This window comes from Chanodichthys erythropterus, chromosome 5, assembly GCF_024489055.1.
Source record: "Chanodichthys erythropterus isolate Z2021 chromosome 5, ASM2448905v1, whole genome shotgun sequence".
Classification (NCBI taxonomy): domain Eukaryota; kingdom Metazoa; phylum Chordata; class Actinopteri; order Cypriniformes; family Xenocyprididae; genus Chanodichthys; species Chanodichthys erythropterus.
In genome coordinates, this window is record NC_090225.1 from 22,005,860 (window position 1) to 22,031,308 (window position 25,449).

A 25,449-nucleotide genomic window follows, 5' to 3' on the forward strand; every position below is an offset into this window, starting at 1 on the left:
AAACAGCCATGTGTCATTCCCAGACTTCTTAAAGGTATATAGCTAAATATAGCTATATCTAAATATAGAAAATTCTGTCATCATTTTATCGCCCTCATGTCATACCAAATCTCTATGTCTTCTATGGAATACACACATACACAAGAAAAGTTTTGAATTTTTTTTTTTGATGAACTGTCTCTTTAGTAAAAGTTCTTTTGTTTTTTGTGTAACCAACAAAAGTTTAAATTTAGTTTTCATTTTTGACGGATTAAACCTCTAAGAAACTTTGAGACATCTGTTTAAGAGACCTCTGAGACACCTTTTTAAAATACTTTTTTTTTATCAAGCCCTAATATTTCTTGTTTTAGTAGGAGATGGGAAGAATCTTCATTTCCCAGTGACAGACTTTCTGTAAGATAAACTAAATTATGAAATGTTCCCTATCCAAATATTTTTATTCAGAATTGATTTTGCTTCTTTCCTATCTGAACGTGTCGTGGCTGTTCATCTATTCAGATTAGAGAGGGAAAATAACAGTCCTCCAAGAAGAAGCACATGACTCCGTCATATAAATGATTGTGCAAAGATGAGAGGACAACAGAGCCTCCTCCTACTCTCCCTCACAAACACCCACTTGACATTTATTGCTGCGACTGCAGTGTGGTCAATTCATGTGTGGAAAGTGGGATTTTACCCTCAAGGATGTTTCCACACACACAGTGGACCTGGAACGAGTTTTAAAGTGTGGGGTGGGGGGAGATGGAGCAGAAGATGGGTGCATTGTGATTTTACTATATGGCTGAGATTGGGCCCATGAATGTTAATTAGCTCTGGCTGTTGTTGATAGGCAATCTTCATAGACCGTCCAGTCACTTATCTAATTAATATTGATGAGCCAAACCTTTGCCTTGTACTGTTCATAAATAAATTGATATTGTGTGCAGATGTGCTTGATTTGTATGGCCTTGCAGATGTTCCATGTTGTTTTGGCATTGAGATGCAATATCAAGGCAGTTTTATGCTTGCTCAGATATTTTTTTAATTACCTTTGAATAGTGATGAATAAATAATCCAGAGCTTGAGTTTGTAGTAGAGCTTGTCTCTGAGATGTCAAAACTGAAATGTCAGCAATGTAAAAACTAGATACAGTTTAAAATGAGGTAAATATTATTTAAGCAATTGCAGTTGTGAACTGCACACTCAATGTTTTTTGTGTTATTCGCGAGTACAAATGGACACATAACAATTTATTGATAATTTCATTTTTGTACCTTTGTATTTCGACTTGTACCTGTAATTCAAAAGAGAAAGAAAGAAAAAGAAAAAAAGATGTTTTTGATAGTGTTGCAGGAACTAGTAGTTCCATGAATAGACACCTGAATCTGACATCTGGATTTTTTTCTTAGTGCAGAGGACAAAAATCCCCCTTACTTGTTTGAAATACTACCAAGTACTAAAACTATTGTGAATTATTGCCTGTATCAGAAAGGTGCTTCATTGCAAGCCTAGAGAGGTATATTATTTATTTTAATGGCCCCTCTGGGTTCCAGGGTGTTCGGTTCTCTGGTTCTGTCTGTCCATAGAGGAATCCATGTGGGTAAAAGTATAGTTTATCTCTATGCTTGGTGAACTAACACTTGTTTTCAGTCTTTTCACAGTCACAGTCAGGGGCATCACTAGACTCTTTTTACCGGGACACAAACCCCAGGAAATACATCTGTGCCCCAGTAAAATATTAGAAGAAAATCCTTGTATGATAATGTAGATTACCATATAACAACCTGAGAATTGTTTTCCTTGATAATATTTCAGCATCATCATGTGTGTTTTCTATCATCTATTTAGAATCAGAATCAGCAATGCCAGAATCACTCTTAGGATCTAATCAGTCAAACAGGTTTCCAAAAAGGTCTGAAATTGTTCATAATTCAGTTTTATTCATTCAGACAGTTCACTCACCCACTCATAGCTTCTCACACTGGGCCTCATTGTCACGTATTGCACACAAACAAGATGGTAAGATCCAAGCGCAGCATTTATTGGGAAATCCAAAGTCGTATGTCCAAAAACAGGCAAGGGTCAAACTCCATATAAACAGTCCACAAAAACAAAAAGCCAGAGATACAAAAAGTGTAACAATACATTAACAAACCACAACCAAAGACAGAAACAACTGAGACTAAATAGACAGAAACTAATGAGCAAACACAAAACAGCTGGGTGCAATGAAACGAGGATAATGAGTCCAGGAGGTGAGTTATGGGTAATGTAGTTTAAGGTGAACAATAGTCCATGTTGGAGTGCCCTCTGGTGGCTAAAAGGGGCACTCCAACTCATGATCATGACAGTACCCCCTCCTTACGGAGCGTTTACCAGACAACAAAAACACAATTCCCAGGAGGGAGGTGGACTGGAGGAGGACTAGGGAGAGGGACGGTGGGCCAGGACCAGAGCCCCTGACTGAAGGCCAGGGAGGAGCCGGAGGAACAGACCATGGGGGCTCTAAGAAGGTCAGGGTCCTGGCTGAATGCCAGGGCGGTGCTGGAGGAACTGACCAGGCGGGTTCCAGCAGGTCTGGATTCCTGGCTGAGTGCCAGGGTGGTGCTGGAGGAACTGACTAGGCGGGTTCCAGCAGGTCTGGATTCCTGGCTGAGTGCCAGGGCAGTGCTGGAGGAACTGACCAGGCGGGTTCCAGCAGGTATGGATTCCTGGCTGATTGCCAGGGCGGTGCTGGAGTAACTGACCAGGCGAGTTCCAGCAGATCTGGAGTCCTGGCTGATTGCCAGGGCGGTGCTGGAGGAACAGACCAGGCGGGTTTCAATGGTTCAGACGGCCTGGGCAGTGGCGGCAGGGCAGAAAACCTGGGCAATGACGGCAGGACAGAAGGCTTGGATGGCAGCGGCAGGGCAGACGGCCTGGGTGACGGCGGCAAGGCTGGCGGCTTGGGCGGCGGCAGGGCAAGTTGCTCAGGTGGCGCCGGCAAGGCAATGCGCTTAGTTGGCGCCAGCAGGGCAAAGCGCTTAGTTGGCGCCGGCAGGGCAAGGCGCTTAGTTGGCGCCGGCAGGGCAAGGTGCTTGGGAAACCAAAGAACAACCTCTAGGGTGGTCTCCGGGCCTTGAGGGACAGAGGAAGCCCTTCTCCTCCTCTTCCTCCTCCTATGAGGGTGAGGCGGTGGCTCTGTGCTCCAAAGTGGACCCACAGGCTGGAACAGACTCTGAAGCGAACTCCCTGGCTAGAGCAGGCTTTGGAGTGGACTCACTGGCTGGAGTGGACTCACTGGCGGGAGCGGGCTCACTGGTTGGAGCGGTCTCACTGGCTGGAGCGGACTCACTGGCTGGAGCGGGGTCAGGGGAGGCCTCCGGGTCTTGAGGGATGGAAGCCTTCCTCCTCCTCTTCCTCTTTTTACGTGTGGGAAGCAGAGACGTGCCCACCTCCTCTGTGGCCTCTGGAGCGGATTCACGGGCTGGAGCGGCCTCTGGAGCAGACTCATGAGCTGGAGCGGCCTCTGGCTGAACAGGTGTTGCCCAATGGACTCTATGGAAGAGATAGCTAACAAAGTCCCAAAAATCCAGGATCTGAAGCCCTTCCATCTCCCATTGAGGCAGTGGGTCCCTTAGGCACCCATTAAACAAATCCTTAAGGACCGCCTCATTATACTCAAGCCCCACCGCCATTGTCTAAAAGAACTGTGCGAAGCAGCCTACCTCCCATTCCCCCTGCCACAAGGCCCTCACCACCGCAAGCAAAGCCACACGCTCCCTGCTCGTGGCTTGCCGACGAACCCTGAAGCTCATGCTGCTGGATCTCTGCAGTGGTGGTTTGTTCTGTAACGCATTGCACACAAACAAGATGGTAAGATCCAAGCGCAGCATTTATTGGGAAATCCAAAGTCGTATGTCCAAAAACAGGCAAGGGTCAAACTCCATATAAACAGTCCACAAAAACAAAAAGCCAGAGATACAAAAAGTGCACGTAACAATTCATTAACAACCCACAACCAAAGACAGAAACAACTGAGACTAAAGCCGAGTTCAGACTGCACGATTTTAGCCCCGATTTTGGCTCGCCGACAGGTTTTGAGAAATCGCCGACAAATGCCCGAAATCACAGGCAAATCGGTGCTCGTTCACGCGAGTGACAATCACGCAGTGTGAATGAGCAAAGACGCGATATGAGAGAATCGTCGATGAGTCGCCGACACCCATGAGATATTTGGTATGCTAAATATCTGGACCTGTCGGCGATTCAAAATCCTGCAGTATGAAAAGTGTTCTGACTGAAAACTACATTGGCGATGACCGACAGCCAATAAGAGAGCAAGATACAGAGCAGCGGGGAGTTCGGGGAGGAGTTATAGACCACAACATCAGCAAGCATGGCTTCATTCACATAAACATTACAATTCTATCAAACAAAAACAAAGCACAAACATTTGCTTGACCATCCGCAACAGCAGCACATTGAAAAGTTATGTATTTAGTTCCAACTGTCTTTGCAGAACACACAATCCACAGTCTCCCCAACCATTTCCTCCTCCATATTCTTCTTTTATTTATGTTGTTTTCGCTGCAAATCAGCGCACAGGCAATTCATATTTCAAGCTTCTTGCGGACTACTATTTTTAATAATAATCCCACCGTGTGTCTCCATCAGCTCCCTAGTTCAGTAGTCAGGACACTGATCAGGGTATCAGCCACATTCACTTTCATTATATACTGATTTACGACCTAGGGAGCTAGGGAGCTGATTGAAACGCAAGGCCAGTCTCACGTGAGAACTCCGGTCTTGAACGTGTGATATCGTGTTGTTTCCTTGTCACATCTTGCATGTGTTTGGTTGTGAAACGTAGTTTGCGTGCCAGACAGAGTTGTCGGCGATTCTTCCTATTGTAAAGTCATGCAGTGTGAAACCTTCTGTCGCCGATCCATCGTGCAGTTTGAACACAGCAGCGACTGAATGCTGGCCAAGATAGTCATGCAGTGTGAAAAGAACAGTGACCCGACTACTTTGAAAATCATGCAGTCTGAACTCGGCTTAAATAGACAGAAACTAATGAGCAAACACAAAACAGCTGGGTGCAATGAAATGAGGATAATGAGTCCAGGAGGTGAGTTATGGGTAATGTAGTTTAAGGTGAACAATAGTCCATGTTGGAGTGCCCTCTGGTGGCTAAACGGGGCACTCCAACTCATGATCATGACACTCATTTATGAAACGAACGTTAGACAGAAAATCGGTCATACGGTCATTTCCAAGCAAAATTTGGCATTTATCAATATGAACGTGAGCGGTGGCTATGATCAAATTTCACGTCGGGTCTCAGTTTGTGTATGCAAGTTTTTGAGTCGGCGGGAACTTGCATGCAGCATAGTAGCTAAAATAAATGTAGGATTTTCTGTGGAGATAGCATGGTACTAAAAAAGCCAAGTTATGTGTTAATGTTTGTAAGTATATCATTTTATTTACCAGCAATTTTATTTAATATAAATTAATTTTATTGTTTGCAATTACAAGTTTGAGGGGTGTTTTTAGAGATGAATTTCTTTTTCATGCCAGGTTAGGTTTCTCTGTGTCGTAATCTATAGGGCGAGGCTTCTGAAATTTGGAGTGTGTTATTTAAATTACGATTGTTTTCAGCTGCCACATTTATCAGCGTATGATCAGTCGTACAATAGGATTGGCAGCATTTCTGCACTCAGATCTGCACTCTTTTCTACCTTAGATTGATAAATGAGGCCAACTGTAACAGGATACTACATATATCAGAAAACAAAAAGAGGAAGTGGATACTTAGCAACAATCTATTGTAGGAAACAAAACTTTCAAATGTCTATTATTCTATCCTCAATAAAGCAGCTGTTTATTGCACTTAAAACTTGTAACGACTCATGTATGGCAGGTAAAGGCAATTTATATCCATATATTTATAACCATATCAGGAAAAAAAACATAAAAATATGGGGGCAGTTTTTTGATGGGGATTCCCCTCATTTTCTCTACAGTAGGTTTTTGGCTCTGGCCCTCAGCTAAGTGTGTATTTATGTGCATGTTTTGTCAGCCACTTTCTCTGGTGTTCCTACCTTCGTAAAGTCACAGGGTGGTGGATTTACCTGCTACCTTGAGTTATGAGGGAATGAAAAAGAAAGCTTTGACAGAGAAGACACTACTAGTAATTTTCTCAGGCTGACATGGCTGCTTCTCGCAAGCTGTTTAAGGAAACATGCTCGCTGATTTTGACACTTCTTGTCAGGACAAGACACTCTCACATACTCTAGTTGTTTGCGAGCTTCTACCCGTGGTGTCAGAAGAACTAACTCTGGATGACTACAGACATGATAAACAAAGATGGATGAGAGAAGTGCCAGTGGCACTCTATAGAAGACACATGTCTGTCTGTGTCATGTTTGCATCTCCTGTATACCTTGCTCCGCTCCTTTCCTGTAAGAGGACGCACCTCCTGCAGAGGAAACCCAGCGTGACTCCACATAACTGAGAAAAGAAAAGAGGTAGAGAGATGTGCTGCAAAGGTACAAAGACAACCTTACTCCCTGCAGTTATTCCATGAGGCAAACTATGTTTAGAACACAGACATACCTGCTGTCATTTAATCTGCAACCAGCTGAATCTATCCATATAGTGTCGCTGAATGGTGTTTTACATGAAGGTAATGTCTTGTTGGAACAACTGGCTAAAGTCTTAGACCATTTTCACCACCTGTGTTTTATTCATTAAACTAAAAGATGGGAACTTGTGCCATGCAAATTTTGTGCAGCACAGATTTTGGAAGGCATATTTACTGTGTTTTCCTAATTGAATTATCTGAATGATAGTTCAAGTAGTAGACCATGACACTAGCAACACTAAGGTCATGGATTTGCTTACCTTGAATGCAGTGGATAAATTGTCTTAAAAATGCATAAATGTATAAACATATATATATATATATATATATATATATATATATATATATATATATATATATATATATATATATATATATATATATATAAACATATATATATATATATATATATATATTAGAATAAACCTTGGCATAACTTGCATCTATCATTGAGGACCAGTAAGACTAATTTTCTTTTTGATTACATAATAATGGCAATACACATTGCTTCCATGTGCATTATGAATGCTAATGCAAACCTAGTCTCAGCCTCAGACGTCATGCCCATGGACCATTGGCTGAATGTCTGATGCATATTGTACGCTAAATAGTTTCAAAGTCGTCATGTGATTGGCTGAATTTCTGGGAGACGTGTTTTGTGTTCGTTAACGGTCCACCTGGGAACCCCTCATGGAACAAAAGAGCCATTGTGTTTACAGCTGTGACAATGAGCGCTTATCAGGATCAACTAAAAGCTGTATTTTGAAAAGTATATGAAGTATGTAAGGTTTGTGGCATAAATATATACGTCCAAGAGTTTTACACACCGGTCTGTCAATGTAGGGACATTGGCGTTACATTTTCACACCCCTAAACATGACAACAAAACGAACTGTGATTGGTTGCTTTACATGTCAGTCGGATGGCCTCTGGGCAGTCCTTGACCAATGAAAGCTCCTATGGAGTCCAAAGCATTTGCTGTCAGTCTGAAGGTCTGGCTACGCAAGACTAATGTGAACATGGCAACCAAAATGTGTTTATATTCTTGTTGCAGGAGGAAAATTAGAAAAATAGGCCTTTAAAAAAAAGCAGCTTTGAAGTATGTTTTATCTATGAAAGAACGTGAACAAGTGGTGATTTACGCTGAGTGCAGGCTATCATTCATGAGGAGAGGTTTGATTAAAATGCAGGGTTAAGGGGGCACTGCTGGACACCACTAGCTAGTGTTAAAAAAAACTATGGAGCCAGTGGCCTCTCCACTTGTCATTTTTGAAGCATCCTTCATTAGTTGCAAAGTCCAAGACTCACTTTCTGTCTGTCTGTCTCTGTTGGAAAATAGAGGGTAGTGTGGCAGTCAGCATGTTGGCAAATGCTATCGTGCATTCAGCTGTCATGTTAGCTGATCATTTGCCATCTTTTTCATCTGACCCCACATCACAGGGCAATATTAGCATTATTATCTTGTAGAGAAAGAGAGCTGTCACTGTTGCAAACTCATACAAACATAAACTGTCTCTGTTTTTTTTTTTTATCCATTTGTATCTGTGTGTCTTGCATACAAAATATATGATCTCATGTAGAATTGTGTATATTTTTTTCCTGATCAACACACGGTAGTGGTTTTCTTGATTGAATTATGATTTTCTTTAATACATCTGTGAAGAATATCTTAGCTAGGCTTAAACACAGTATGGTGCTTAATTCATTATCTTATGGCCACAATTTAAAAACATTTCAGTGAATCACAGTTTTTGAACAAATCGGTTGAGTGAAGGATTCAATGACACTTTTAACTCTTTCCCTGCCAGCTTTATTGAGGACAGAAAAAACAGACCCTCAAAAAAAGAACAGATCCTCTGCTTTTAAACAAAATGCGAATGTGGGTAAGTTTCATAAAAAAAAAAAAAACTTTTCATGTGGTAACTTTAAGTAGTTTTGATTTGTGTTGATGATCGCATTTATATATTATAGACTTACATATTTTATTGCTTGTTTCTGCTTCTTCACCCCTGTTTTGATCAGTAGTTTCAGTACTCTTTCAGAAAATGTATAATAGCGCCACACAGTGGATAACCCCTTTCATCACCTTTATTACAGTCTAACGCCACAGTCTTCAGCTCTAATTGATCAATGCTCTATTATTCTTATGCTCATGTTACACTGACACACACTTCTGTTGAGTCTTGTTTTCCCCTCATTACACATATCCAATCCATTAGAAAGCCAACAAGTGGGTAATATATCCCTCAAGAAATTGCATGTACCTATGCTGCAGGCTGTTTTCCAAAAAAGTGACTATGGTGTTATTGTCAAATAAGCTGTTAGCATTTCAGCTGAGGTGAAATGGACTCCATTTTACATCCATTGGGAGGACAGCATGTGCTAGCTGACATTTACTTACTGGCGTATTATCTATCAGATCAAGAGCCCCAGAGTGGTCACGAAAGTTACGCCCATGCTGTGACATTTTACAATATCCTGTATTTTAGTGTACATAACTGCAAGCTTTTCAAACATGGCTTTCTTTACACTCCAGAGAGAATGAATGCTGGAAAAGGCATGTCTTATTTTTTCACCATTGAAATAGGGTTCTTGTGAGGAGACACTTCAAGAGCACTGTATTTTTGCTGACAACTTTAATGCTATCTCACTATAATTCCCTAACAACCTCTGTGTTTAGTTTTATAGCTGCTATTTTAATTTTCTATTATACATCTGTAAAGAATATCTTGGCTAGCCTTAAACCCCAGGCTTGATTTACACAGTATGGTGCTTAATTCATTATCAGGTTTTCATCTTATGGGCACAATTTAGGAACATTGCATTTGAAAGTTTTATGCAGAAATTGTTATGCAATGTGGCTTTTAATAAGACAAAACACTTTTTAGCCTGTTAAAATGTCTATTATATAACTGATCCTAAATGCTAAATGGGTCACCATGGCATTCCAGCCATGTTAAAATAATATTTTGCTTAATAAAATAGCATTTTAATGAAAATTAATTTAGTATTATGTTCAATGTGTTCAATGTGCTAAGAACACCCTTCAGTATATAGCTTATTACTTTTTTGGGGTTATGTTTGGCTCAGAGTGTCAGGCATGGGATTTACAGAATACATTAGCATATGCTAACAGTTGGACATTTGCTAAGATTTTCTTCATTCAGCTCCATTTATGTAGCGTTGTACTCTTTATTCAAAGAGCAGTTGAAAACACTTGACCATTGCTAGTTATGAGAAAAATCAAAGTTTTTTGCCCAGCACTTTCCCCACAGTCCACCTGATGACTGCTGGTTTCTTAAGGCCCTTGTTGTTTGATGTATAGATCTTGGCTGTTCTGTTCAAAGGACAAACCTTTCAGAAGCCTACCTCTGAAATGATAATTCAGTTTTAGCTGCAATTCAAACAACTCCAAAACCCGCAATCTCTCTCTTTGCGGCACACAAGATCAAAACAATGTCTGGCTGACCACTGCCCGACCCTCTTAAGTGGTCTCTGCCCGTCTTTGTTTTGGTGAATGCAGGTGAATGCATTTGCCCCAGAAGGACTGAGAGTTTGCCGCTTTTACATTTTTATGCACTGTGGATATAAATACTGGAATACAGAGAAATGACTGCTGGGAATGTTTCAAAACAATCACGAGGCTGCTCACTACAGAGCAAATGGGTGGAGCTTAACGCCCAACTCAAAAAGTCCAAATCAGCATTTGTCATGATGTAATATTCCTGTGATTAGTGATCAGTCACCAACGGTTGAAAAAATTGTTTAGTAGTCATTAGCAAAGATGACAGACTTCAAATATTCGCATATATCGATATCGGATGGTTCTATGCTATAGAATATTAAAATTGCTGGTCTCATCACCGTATCTATGTTTGCATCAGTCAGGAGAGGAATTGGCGCACAGAGGATTGTCACAATATTTGACCACGGTTACTCAGGGGTTAGCATTAGCCTTTGCTAATCGGCTGTACCCCCAGGAGTTATATATTAACTCTATATATCAGCATCACCGTTGGTAGTCTAATTATACATGCCTTTTGATTCGTGACAACCACAGAGCAACACATTCCACCCCGTTCTCCAACGTTTTACAAATAGCCTGATGTATGTGTGTTCATTTGTGTGTGTTCATGCATTGTTTAATCTTGTCTGTTTATTCTCCTCTCCCTCTTTAACCATTGGCAGATCTCCGGATGTGAGTTCTATTGTGTGTGTGTGTGTGTGTGTGTGTGTGTGTGTGTGTGTGTATTTCTCTCATGCCTTTCTCAACTCTTTAATTACTGTCCTGTCATGCAGGGCTGGTTCAGGTGTGTGTAATTATGCTGGTAATAAGGCCTGGAAAGTCTCCACCTGCCTCTCGCTGGGCACTCTGGCTCCACACACACTGTCTTTCCTCTCTCTCCTTCTCTTTATGCTGACAGACAGGACTCTCTTCATCATTTCCCATCATGCTGTTATGAGGCCGCTCTCTTACTAAACAAAGCATATCGCTGATGCCTGTCCTTTTCCCTCATTGTCAGTGCCATGACTGTGCATAGTGTACAGTGTTGGGGTTAGTCAGATTACTGTCTTCAAGTAACAAGTAGCATATTATTTGTTAAATGTACAGCATATCCGAGTTACAATAATATTATATTTATTTAATTTATCTAGGGTTGCAAGTATTGTAGGAGAACTAAAGTATGTGATTGTCATTGCTTGCAGTGGAATCCACTTATTTTCTTATACAGCTGCTTTAGACAAGACGTGTATTGTTATATATGTTTTGGTCAAAAATGAAACATTCGATTACATAATAGATTGGTGTTCAATGTTTGTTACATTTACATTATTAACTGTTCAAAAGTTTGGGGTCAGTATGATTTCTCTTCAAAAATACACTAAAACAGTAATATAGTTATATCATTTAAAATAGCGTTTTTTTACTGAAATAACTTTTAAAGTTTTATTTATTTCTTTGATGGCAAAGCTGAAAAAGTCTTCAATGTCACATGGTCCTTCAGAAATCATTCTAATATGCTGATTTGCTGCTCACGAAACAGTTATCAACTTTGAAAATGGTTGTGTTGGATAATATTTTTGTGGAAACAGTAAACCATTTTTTTTTTTTTTTCAGGATTTTTTAATGAAAGGAAAGTTCAAAAGAACAGTATTTATTTGAAATATAGATTTTTTGTAACAATGTAAAAATGTAATGCATCCTTTCTGAATAAAAGTATTAATTTCTCTGGAGAAAACAAAAACAAAACAAAAAACACATTTTCATGTTATAGCCTTTATGCCATTAAATGCAAAGTGCTTGTCCAAAGCAACCTAAAGCATTTCTTTCAGTAAAAAGAAATAATTTACTATAATTTATTCATTTTTAAAATGAGTAATGCAATATTATAACACTTTACCTTTAAAGTAATGTTTCTCAATACTGTACACATAGAGTTTTTAGCTGCACAGCATTCTCATAATGATGACAAATTACTTACAACCCACTCACACACTACAGGGAGCTACACAGCCACCTCTTCGCTAGATAATATTCATCATTTATTGAAAAAGGTACTGCAGTGTTCCAGTAATTACAATTATTGTAAAACACACATCACATCTGCATCTTATTCATAAATCCTCCTACCTTTAGGCCGATATACGCAGGGTCGAGAGCTGCAGCGGCCCACCCGTCCTTTTCATTATGCCTGACAGAAACAATAAGAAAATCCAAGCAGAAGAGTGTACGTGCCACAGCTAGTGCATCAAAGTTTTTCTGGCACAATCCCCATGTAATTACGAGCCTGGGTGCCTGGCGGTGACAGATCGTTGGTAAGAGGGCCAGCTGAATGTCGTGGCACCTGCTGAGCTCCCAGAGACTTTGCTTTTGGCTGCAGCCACAGTCAAATTACCAGCAACTGTATCAGAGTGAAGGGAATGAATTGAAGCTGTTCCTACCTGGCCAGGTGTTTTTCACCTAGAAATGCAGTTGTGTTGCTGCTTTGAAATTCATGAGATTGATAAATTCATACTCTCCTGAGAGGCTTTGGCAATTTGGAATGGCTGCTTTTATAAAACATTGACACCAGCCATTAGATGCATGATAAAATATCCCAGTGGTCAATAAATAAGTACATTTATTAATTATAATAATAATATTTTAGCTAATATAGTTTATTAACTTAATGTAGAGTAGAGCTGCACAATTAATTTTTAAAAGATTGCGATCTCTCGATTCAAACATCCACTCAGTCTCATTCCTAAATGACAACAGTTTGTCAGTGTCTATTAATTCACACAGGGACATTTAAGTCTGTGTTGTCACTGCTGCTGACCCAGAGAAAGCATTTATCATGTATATGAAATGGCTTCACAGTCTTTTCAACCACACAGTATCATTATTTCTGTTACAATATTCATATTATCACAATAGTATTTTTGTAGTTTATAGTTCAGATATAAACACTGATGTCTACGGAAGCGATCAAATCAGAGTAAATCACTTTTTGAAAGTAACATGGCTCTTCAAATAACAGTTGTATCGATTGCATCGTCACGCCACCAGGTGGTGACAAGTGACTGTTAGAAAATGTATTTGTTATTGAATCATTCTTTCAAGAGATTTGTTCAAAAATGCTGATTCATCCAGTAATGAAACAAGTGAAGTATTTATGAGTGAGTCATTGAATCATTCATTCAAACAGTTTTTCATTCAGATTAAACATTTTTTAAATAGACTGCAGAAGTTAGCATTTTGTCAGAATCCCTATTAAATTACATGTTATTTTGTTTAGTTGTCTGTTCAGAATTGTGGGAAAATGGCGATCTCTGTTTGAAAAAAAAAAAAAGAAGATGATTCTCAATTCATCTAGAATCGTGCAGCTCTACTGTAGAGTATTTATTTATGCTAATCATCATAACATAAAAGATAATTTTATGCTTTTTATAAACCCTGGGCTTTCTACACATTCAATGTTTCCACAAAAAAAATCCATGTAATTAAACATTTATGATAATAAGAAATGTTTCTTGAGCACTAAATCGGCATATTAGAATGATTTCTGGAGGATCATGTGACACTGAAGACTGGAGTAATTCAGTTTTGCCATGACAGGAATACATTACGTTTCAAAATGAAAACAGAAAACAGTTATTTGAAATTGTAATATTTCACAATATTACTGTTTACTGTATTTTTGATCAAATAAACGGAGCCTTCCGTCAAAACACTGATTCATTCAGCAATGAATCTTCACCACTACTGTGTGTTGCTTGAAGCAAAACAGTTAATTTTGCTTTGGAACTGAGTAAAAATAGACCAACTAACTGGGAATTTTGTGCCCAAAATGTAATGTCAGAAGATATCCCATTTTGTCTGGTATCCAAAACTGTATTAACAGTCTGAGAGTTTATCAGCCTGAGAGTTTGACTGAGAATGCAAGGGAAGAGCAGAAGCAGGAGATGAAGTGATAATAATAAAAAGAGCAGAGTTTATTGAATTGTGTGTTTTAGTGCTCAGACTTTGTCCAAATGTCTCGATGCTCAGACTTGGTCTGAGTGTTTCAATGCTCAGACTTCATCAGACCAGTACAAATCCAACAAGTGTTATTATACCACAGCAAAAACAATGGAATAGTACTGCTTTGCAACATCGTCCTGTGATGTGAAAAACCTTGAAATGGAGACATTCTCTTATCTCCTACTCATGAAAACAAATATACCTTGAATCCATACAATCATAAGATTAAACAAATAAGCAAGGAAATAAATAAAATAACAAGTAATATAAAATATAAAAACATAAAATGACAAATTAAAGTCCCCCTGGAATCAAAATGTACGTTTTTACCTTTTAGTATGAATATGTTCTTAATGTTATGAATAAGCTGGTGTGTTCCAAAACAATGATAAAATTTGCATTTAGGAGATATAAGCATTCAAAACTTAAAGTCTCTCACTTCCGCTAAAATGGATCACGGATTTTCATGACATCACATCGCACTTCAGTTTCTCATCAAATCTTCTGTCCAATCAAATGCTCTCTAGAATCTGAAGTCCCGACCCTCCTACACTATAAACAAACGCTGAAGCTGTTGCTGAAATTGGTCACTTGTTCACACATTTACTAGTTTCTACATGGTGAATGACACATAGTGAACTATATGTGACCCGCTCTGGCGAAATGAGTCAGAAGTCGCAACGTTCTATTTTAAGATATGGGCCGATAATGTGGAAAAACAATGAAAAAAACTATTTTTTTAAGCTAATTTCAAAGAACAGCTGTAAAATAAATAGTTTATCCCTTTAAATGCAATGGATTTTGAACAAAAAAATGGGCAAAAAACTTTAAAAGTGATTTTCTCAGGTTTTCAATTGAAAAAATAGGGCATAAGACCATAATTCAAATGGGTCTATCTTTAAAACCATTCAAGGTATTTAAAGCTTATTGTCTCATCTTTCCATTGATACCAAAATCTCAATTTTGAAATGTGGGTCACTGTGACTCATTTTGCTGGATCAAGTCACATATAGAGAATAGGGAATGATTCAGACAGTGTAAATATGCTTTCCATTGATGCGAATGAAGTCCGTTTTCACATTAGTATAACGTTAACCGCCACAGCGCGAGCTCAGTCTGCTCTGGCCCAGAGACACCAGAGCACAGAGACCACGAAAAGGTATCGGACCCATTTAAATTCTGCACAGAATGCTGTACTTTAAAGTGATATAGAGGAGATTAGGAGGATAAAAAACGGTTAGAGATTAAAAGGAAACAGAGGTTGTACTGAGTTTAACGGCTCTAGCCGAGCTGTGATATAAACGAAACGTTATTGGCTATTTTAAAAAAGGGGCAGGGCTGTTCGATATATATCGCCCTGTCTTCCTGTTTCAGTTGAAATTATGTCAACACATTAAATAATGCTGTGTGTTCCAAGTCACTTCAGTGGGCCTTTAATAATAAAATGATGAATGAATGATTAAATTATATAAATCAAATAATAATAATATGAATAAATCATTAAATAATAAATTAAATGACAACTACATAAATGACTAGTGATTATAAATGATTATAAAATTAAATCATTAAAAAACAAAGAAAATAACAGCACAATGCAGCTAGGTTTTTACCCAAGAGAGGTTTTTTTTTTTTTTTTTTTTTTTTTTTTTAATTCTGTCGCAGAGATAGATCTTTGGTGGCGAAGCATTTCCCATTCTGTTGCTCTCCCTCCCTCTGGCAGTGGTGCTTCAATCAGGGTTGAGTTATGACCGGTCTGGCCCGCATACAGCGATCTCTGCTTCCTCATTAGGCCTTCATTAACCCTCTCAAGCTTAGCTTCCACTCAGCCTACCAGTGGATATGTTTGGACACCATTCTTCATTTCCCACAATCCCCCACTGCTCAGCACAGTGTACAGGAACTCTGCCGGGCTTTCAGCACATTCACTGTAAAATGACATACAAGGCTCAGGGGACACACATTGACCTAATGCGGTGCGCAGACAAGTTCAGGAAGAGAAACTGCTTTTAAATGTGTCAAATGTATGTCATTATTTTGACAAATAATATCCCTTCAGTGATGCCTCAATAGCTTTAAAAATGAGACTTAAACAATGAAAAATACAGCCACTTCTATACCTTCATGCCCTTGTGTTCGCCTTAGGATATCTGTAATATAGATATAGAAATATCCTCAGCAGGTTTAAAAAGAAAAAAAAAAGAGGTAATAATGTTTCAAAACTGCTTTTTGATCTCAGATCTCAAATTAAAAGTCATATCTGGAATGTTGGTGGCTGCCATATTAAGTTTGGGACTCTGGGAGGCTGATGTGATAAAAGTGATCATTTGATCAGTGTTAGTCCCTCAGTAGCAGTTCAGTGTGTGTGTGTGTGTGTGTGTGTGTGTGTGTGTGTGTGTGTGTGTGTGTGTGTGTGTGTGTGTGTGTGTGTGTGTGTGTGTGTGTGTGTGTGTGTGTGTGTGTGTGTGTGTGTGTGTGTGTGTGTGTGTGTGTGTGTCCATGCCCACCGAAAACTGGAGCAGTGGTAAACTTGCATTAATTCACCTAGGACACTTTTACATTAAATAATTAATGTTCAGGAGACTTGACTAAACATGTGAGTAAACAGTCTCTAGTGAGTCTCATAAACAAATGAACAAATGAATTAATATCCTAATGAGTTAATTAGGACTATATTTCAGCAAAAATCCCCCACCACAGTTTTACTGTATATTTATATATAAGTGTGTGTGTGTGTGTGTGTGTGTGTGTGTGTGTGTGTGTGTGTGGGTGGGTGGGTGGGTGGGTTGGTTGGGGGGTTGTGTGTGTGTTCGACATTAACGCTTGTCCGCTTGTTTGGTACAAGTGGATTTTCTAAAAGGGGCAAGTGAAAGAGAATTTTACTTGCCAGACTGGACAAGTTGCCTGATTAAAACCTCAATAACCAAAAAAAAACAAAAAAAAAAAAAAACTAGGGAAGCATCAATACACGAGAGGGACTATGATTTTATTAAATTCAAAGTGAAAGTGGTGATTGATAGTGGATAATAATATATCATGTTTAATGTACTGACGGTAACAAGGTTGTGCTGTTGAGGCTCGCGCAGACTCTCAAGGAGAAATGGAAAACAAATTAGTGCAGTAGATTTTAATATGTCAAAGCTAATAACACTGATGAGAATATAACTCAGGGCTCCAGACTAACTTTTTTTTTATTAGGGGCACTGTAGCCCCTTACTGAAATTTTAGGAACACAAGCAGAAAATTTGGGGGCACACCATAAATCAACCTGCTGTGCAGTTATTCATATTTTCCTCCATTTTGACTATATAACTCACAAATGCCTTGGTAATAAATAGACTTACAGAAATTACAATGTGCAGTTTTATTTTAAGTTTGCAAGGCTCCAGATTAACATTTGAGAGCAGCATTATCATTCATAATGTCTAAATAATAATTTTATATATATATATATATTACAATGGTAAAGTTTTTTTTGAAGTGAGACATCTTGAAACTTTTATTTTTATAAATTGGGGTAATCTTTGAAGGATGAACAAATAATGTTTTGGTCATCACATTAAAAATAACATTTAAATATGGTAATATTTTAAAAAAGTTTTTAAGTGCTGGAAAAAGATATGTGAAGTACTTGAAAGCATTTTACTATTCCTGCCAAACTTCCATGGTTACAGTTAGTGTTGCCACATTAAATCCATGGCGAATATTGTTAATTTGTTGACTTAAACCCCTTAGAGTTTGAGTTCATTCATGGCACACTCTTTCTCCTGGTTTCCACATCAGCGCTGTTTGATCTGATATTTACGGTTAATAACAGAGAACTCTGCGGCAAATTTGAATGCTTCTCACTAGATCTCGCAATGATGTTATTAATTCTGTGGCGAATTCAAAAGCTTTCTTTACTGGATCTCCCAGCACTGTGTAGTAACAGTGTCACGTGATCAAGATTGGCCCGTCAGTAGCTCCAGCTCTCATGCTGCTGCTGCATTGACATGATCCGAAGTCATAAACTGTCTGCAAAATGCGACCATTTAGTCACAGTCTGGAGCCCTGTAACTGATTCTGATATATTTACACCACAAAAAATCTTATTTTTTCAAGACAAGCAACTTTGTGTTGAAACGAGCACATGATAAGGCCTAATTTCGAGCCCTATGTACTGTATATATGTTTGTATATTAAAAGTAAAATTTAATATTATAGATATGGACATATGTATTAAAGTTTGTATTGCTGTCAAATTAAATCTGTAAAGGAATTAAATACTATTTATCGATATTTGTAGTATTAAAATGTATTATATGTTGGGATCTTACACTAATAGTTTGGATTGCACACTCTCTTTTACTTACTTTTTTCTTTATCCCTCTGTTAATTTATCCTTTATTTCACCATTGGACATCTATACTCTGGGGCCATTTGGATATAAATAGCATAAGGCAGAAACAGAAAGTTCTCTCCATCTCTCCTCTATCTCTCCTAAAGTCTAGGTGCCCCACTCTCTGAGCATAATGTCTGAAAATGATGCGGGCGACCTCCTCTATCAGGACCCCTCACCTTTCCATTCACACTCTGCCTGAGGGATGGGAGAGAGAGTGAGAGAGAGATGTAATGATCTAAATAAATGCAGAAGAGTTCCCAGCAGGAAATGCTTCTGCCGTGTGTTTGCTATAGTGGTTCTCAACTAGAGGGATGTAACACAGAAATGGGTCACATGTCTGTTGTGAAAAAAACAATGCTAATTGCAATGAACAATATAGCCATTTATAGTTAGTATGGTAAAATAAAAAGGTTTATGCCATCTGTCCAATCAAATTATATTATTTTGCTTCGAATTCATGTGTCGTTTGGTAATGCAAGCAAAATTAGGCAGATGCTTGCATAAATAGGTTGCATAACATTTCCTCATTCTCAAGAGCCATGAGAAAAAGTATGTTTTTTTTACAAGGTAAAAGGAGATATGACCCAGACAATTTTATATGCAGTTCAGTGTTTAATTTTAAGGACATTTTTGATTACAAGTTGGTACAAAAACAGTTTAACTTTATGGCCATGGAATCTGAATCCTGTAGAACAGTGGTTCCCAAACTTTTTAGCTTGGAGTACCCCCTGAAGGGATTCCCATCCTTCTGCATTCCCCCTCTCTTCCACTTCGACTGCAGTCACACCTTTACCATTAAGGGACAATATTTGCCCCATAAATTGATTTTCCAGTGCATTTTTTTTACCTTTATGAATAACTTTATAAAATAAATAATGTTTTAAATAAAAAATCTTTAACAGAGAAATATGCAATGACGGTAAAACTAAGTAAAACTTTAAAATATTACACTAAAACTGCCAGTAGGTGGCAGCAAGTCACTGTTTTTATGAGTGAGTCATAGAGTCATTCATTCAGTAACGAATGGCTGTGAATGAATCATTGACTCTCACGATTCGTTCAAAGCCGCACAATTGTTCGCGAAACACAGACGTGTGTTGTAGTTCTGCTGTGGTTTTCGTTAGAACTATTATTTTACTGCAAAATTGAGTAAATACTGACAGTATTTTGTTTAAAGTGTAGGCTACATTTTATTTTTTGACCTGTTGTATAATAATGTCACATTTGCTGTCATGTGAATATTTGGGAACAATTGCATTCTTGCTCGTTATCATTAACGAGCAAGGTATGTTTTTGTATCGGAGAAAGTTTGAGTCTTAAATCGAAATTAATCCATTATCTGTGTCTATATTTGTTCTTCATGCGAGTAAGCGCTAAATCCTGACTTTTACAAAGGTGCATTGTCGAGAACTACAGTAATTTAGTGCGATTTGAGGCAGCAGACTGCGCACAATCAATCATATGCATGCTGCTTGTGGATACAGTAATTTTTGACTGCAAATGATGAGGTAATCTGATTAAATGTACTGGATTTACGACATTTTGGCAATTAGAAATACATGCTTGATTTTAATATTATTTTAAGGTAGAATTAAATGAACTACTCAGCATTTTGTTCGCATACCCCCTATTGTCACCTTACGTACCCCCAGGGGTATGCGTACCCCAGTTTGGGAATCACTGCTGTAGGAAAACCAGTTGAGAACCATTGTCTAATTGGCATTCTAGATTCTTCTGTCTTGTTCTTGTTCTCCATGGGCATTGAGGTTTTGAGATGGAAGCAAAGATTCCTGTTGTCCTCTTTTTGTGTCCTGGCCCTCGGTCTTTATAGCCATCTTAAAGATGTCTCCCCATTCAGAGTTGAAAAGATGAAGGGGTGAAAAAAGTGAGCGGGACCATTCTTTTCCCTCTTTCTCTTTATGGCCACGACACCCCCTGGAGACATTCTCCTTCACAAAAATAAAAATGTTACTAGTCTCAAGTCAAGTCTTAACATTTACTCCAAAGGGCAGACCATAAACTATTAATAGACAGCTGTCTGTCTGTGCAAAGCTGTGAAGGAGAATGATTTTATATTGAATCCTCATGTGGTTTGCCAGTAAGGGGGAGAAGAGGTGGTCCAGTCTCTCGCCATCCCGCTGAGATTTCTGCTTTATCTCCCTCTCCATCCACCAGCAGACGAAACGAGAGAGACCATTACAAGGCTGTCTGGGAATATTGCAATATTCAGCAGGGCGATTATCTGACGTCTCCCTGGGAGGCACATTTCCTCTGTGGAGGGAGAGAGAGGCGTACCTGTGGCAGAGAGGGAGAGAGTGAGGCTGATAAGAACCCTTAGAGTTGACAGAGAGGAAGTATCACCTTTCTTGGTTTTAAAGGAGGTCTTTAAGGGCAGGAATGAATATTTATATAAGGATTCAAAATCTAAAGGTGATCGCCACAGTGTTTAATAACAGTTTATAACATGTAATGCTTCCGTTTTTCATTTTTCTAACTTATCTTACCTCTTTCCCTGCCGTTGACAATTTTACGTCATTTATTGCACAACGCTTCCCCTCCATTGGCAAAATTTTCTACAATTCACTGTCATATGGTAGGGGCCGCTATTATCTTCTGAAAGAGTACAGAATCTCCGGATTAAAAGAAACAGAAACAAGCAATAAAAGCATTACTTATGCAAGTTGTAGTCTTTGACAAAAATGCCATTTTCTCAGCTTTTTGTTCAAAATATGGCTTTTTAATTAAACTTACCCACATTCAAGTGTTGATTAAAAAAAGAATGCGTGAAGCTAGAATAAAGGCTTTGTTCTTTTGCATGTTCAGATATTCAAACAACAAAATATTCTGGGGGCCATGAAAGTTTTGTAAAAAAAAAAAAAAAAAAAAAAAAAAAAAGATCAAAAATGCTGGCCAAAACAAACAAACAAAAAAACACTGGTGGTTAAAGAGTTAATATAGTTTTATTTCTTTATATAACTATTTGAGTGAGAGGATGGATTGAATTAACATGCATTTTTGAGTTTCTTAATGTCATCTGATCATCTGTACAAAGAAGTTCACATGGTCAAAGTCATAAATTTAGTTATGATTAGTGAAAAAAAAAGTGCAAAGTTTCTTTGTGTAAAATGTTTCACAATCCTGAACCTTTCTGTTTATTTTCAGATTTTCAATGTGGCATTTTGAACCCACTAAACATAATATGCAAATATAAAGGAAACTTTTGTTATTTAAACATTTGCTGGATCTAATACAATATACCCTACAGGTTGTATTTTTTGTGTTGTTTTATACTCTTGTTCACATGAGGTCTTTGTTTTGGGAACATGGGAAGAATCAAAAGAGGGTTTTGTATTGAGATCCCTGTTGTACTAGTGTAATCATAGAGATCTTAACCAGGATGTCCAGTCTGGGTGGTCCGGAATGGAAAGAGATGGAACTGAATTCAGGATCCGGTCTCTGCAGTGATAAGGGAGTGCTGGGAGGTTTAATGTTTTTTTGTTTTAATTTCAATCTTGATGTTCTGCTCCTAAGTGACATTGCTCACATTCTAGGGAGCTGTGGTTAGAGATGACTAGAAGTTTGAGCTTAAGTGGAGGAAATGAAGGGTGAAGGTGACTGATAATGTGTTTCTCTTCTTTTGTATATTTTTATTGTACAACTTATCTTGATCATGCTTTTGATTCAATACCATAAAACCTTAAAAAAAAAAATTCATAGTCCAGTCCAGTGTAACCTGTGCACAGTATGCACATTTTCCATATCCCATAATGCAATGCATTCAGCTTTGCATCTTTTATTGCCAGTGTGACCAAACAGTTAACAGTTAACAGTTTATGTAATTTTTACATAAAATTAGGTTATAAATGCAAAAGAAAAAGAAAAAAATGAAATTGTTACAAACATTGTCATGTTTTCATGTTTTCTATGTTTTTTGTTTTGTTTGTTTGTTTGTTTGTTTTTTTTGCTAGGCATAGTCATAACATCTTGGAATATTCTACACATGTGAATAAATGTTTTGCCTACTTTGATGATGCCTAACTATTGCTCTGTGTATATCGATAGTTAACCAAAATGCTTTATTAAATAAACTGTGTACTACTGTTTTAGAACTACCACTTATTTGCATTTTAACTTTAAGAAAAGTCTCTAAAAATGCCTCCGTGTCATAAATGAGTCCCCCAGGCTCTAGTTATAGTTTGAGTACTTGTACTTTCATATTTATTAATAGTGTTGCCCTTAGCCATGTGTTTACCCAGAGAGGCATTGATCTAGGTTTCCATTATGCTAAATGCCGCTTTTTTTCCTCTTTCTGCAGATCGACCGTGTCATATTCTGCGTCTTTCTGGAGACAGATTATGAGATTTACAAGAGGAAGATGTCAGATTTCTTCTCCCCAGGTACTGTATCTTCTTATTGGAGTCTTAACTTCATTTTATTTGTTGGTTGTAACACCCACTCAGCTCAAAGCTTGTTACTCTGGTACCAGGCAGGAATCACAGTGTCAGGCAGTCTGACTGGCATGACGTACGTTTGTAGTAGAAGTGCACAAATACAGCACAGCAGGCAGTGATTGGATTACACATAACATATGGGAATGTACCGCCCAAGTTGTCCTTAAACTGAAAACAATTTCAACCCCCTATATCTTTATCATAGAACGCAATCAAGATAACTGCAGTCAGATTCTTTTGTCATTAAAGGGCTTGTTCATCCAAAATTGAAAGTTAAGTCATGCATGTACTCATTTACTTTATATGTTGTTCAAAACTTGTTCGATTTCCCTTTTTCTGTGCAATTCAAAAGCAAAAATTCTGAAAACTGTGGTGGCTTTTTTCAAATTATTTCCAGTGAATAGAGAAAAACCTTTCACAAATGATCCAAAACATCATACAATGCAACTTATGCACTACACAGGTTAAATAATAGCTTTAAGTTATTCCCTGAAATTCTCGAAATAACTTAATATAATAAAAATAATAGCATTTATAAAAAAGAAAAGATTTCCAATGTATTGTATGCCCAAATTGCTCTTTTGAGTTGGATCTTTTCAAAGAATCTTGTTCAGAAAGCCGACATGAATGTGACATGATGTTCATCATCACTCAGCCCGGTTACAATGGTTAACAGCCCACTGAAGGCAATGATTATTACTTAAATGTCCATCTGTTTTTCACACAGAAGACTTGAAATATATTACATGAACTTCATGACACTTATAAGCTCAAAAGCTTGAGTCTTCATTCATTAAAATTGCATGGAAAAGAGTGATCAGCACATTCCTCAGAAACACTACTTTTGTTTTCCACTGGAAAAAAGAAAGAAAAAGGTCATACAATTTTGGAGTGGCATAAGGATAAGTAAATGATGGCAAAACATTTTCGGGTAATTTCTTGCTTAAATAATTTTCAGACAAGTTTCCCAGCCTCACCGTTGGTTGAGTCAATTACTCAGAGTATGTTGAAGCCGCCACAGGGGAAATCAGCCTACAAATGGCTTACTTATAGCACAATAAGCTGTGGTAAGAGAAAGCATTTAAAAAAAACATAGAGTAGACATCATGTTTAAAGAATACATAAAATATTACATATATTAAAGACCCACAATATGTACAATGAGAGGAAAGGAGAGAAATAGGAAAAGCATTGGAACGTGTTTTTGCTGTCTGCATCTCACGGCTCATTGCATTCGCGTCTCAGTTTGTAACCAAATGCCTTTGAGTGATTTTTGGTGTTTCCACAAACTCAATTCGTAACTAAGCTCTTAGGCCCCAAGAACATCTCGCTTCACCCTGCTGTCTGAGAATCCCATTAAATACTCTAGTGTATGAGTTTAACAGGTGTGGAGTGCTTCGGCTGCTTGTATTTCACAGGACCGATTGCTTGTCTCTGAAGCACAAACGCTGTAGCCCGGAGGTCCAAATGTAGAGCAGGGGCTTTGCTTCTGTCAACACCCTCAGCGATCTTGAGCCTCAACAGCAAACCCCAGATGTCAGAGGCACGCAGGATGGCACCTCCTCGGTGACATTCCACCTCACACTTTTGCTTGTCTGTTTCTGGTTGTTATCATGTGGTCTCTGTTGCAGGCTTTATGTAAAGATGAACTGTCGTGTGATGGGACTTCAGAAGTCGGTTCCTCGGTTTTCACTTTCTTTGTCTTGCACTTTGGCCTTCTGTCAATGTCAATATGACTGTTTTGCTTTCACCCAATCCCTCACTTTGTCTCTCTTTCGTTTTTTTTTTTTACTCCCTCTCCCTCCTTATGAGACGTGGCACTAGCTAGTTCCATGGGAACTTGTCTATTGTGCTCCCATGTAGCGTTTCTCTTTAAAGGCCAAGTCTCTCTCAGGAAGCCTCTTTTCAGTCTCCCTGAGCGCTAAACAAACATATGATGTGAGTTCAGGCCGCACCGGAGCCCTTTTGGACCTTCCCAAGTGTCCTGCTGTCTCGCTCTGCCTGAAGCTTGCTGCACTTCCATGACAAGAACCCCTGGAGGTTTCCAAATGAGCCGCTGCTTGGAGGTTTATCATTTGTATGGACACACACACACACACACACAAACAAACAGAGGAATCCTGAATGCACTGGGAGAATAATATAATCCACCATTACCTCCCCTCGTACACACACTAGGAGTCATGGACCGGGTGGAATAATAAGTGTCAAGACTCACTTTTTCCCCACTTGCTGAATGTTTTGTTTCTGTCATGTTCCTGTCACACACACACACACACCTTCCCTCTTCCAGGTCTTGCTGAAAGAGAGAATTCACCAGAGAATTTGTAATTATATCAGCCAGGTCCTTGTTCCCTAGGCCCGTCTCTTTGTATTAGTGTTTAGAAATGAGATGATGGAGGCGCTAGTCTCTTAGTTTACAACCAATCAGAATGAGCCAGTGACCCCACTTCAGCTCTCTCAGAATTAGAAGCTCTCTCACTTGCTATTTATTTGTAATTTGGACTAC

The 25,449-nt window shown here is 38.5% G+C and overlaps 1 protein-coding gene across 3 annotated transcripts in view; it reads left to right on the plus strand.

Annotated features, from left to right (window-relative positions):
• The window catches only part of macrod2 (mono-ADP ribosylhydrolase 2), a 601,684-nt gene that overhangs the window by 509,905 nt on the left and 66,330 nt on the right, over positions 1-25,449 (plus strand). For all 3 annotated transcript variants that reach the window (XM_067386580.1, XM_067386581.1, XM_067386582.1), the window contains exon 9: positions 22,805-22,886. In XM_067386580.1, coding sequence (XP_067242681.1) covers positions 22,805-22,886 — 82 coding nt within the window. The remainder of the gene's footprint in view (positions 1-22,804; positions 22,887-25,449) is intronic.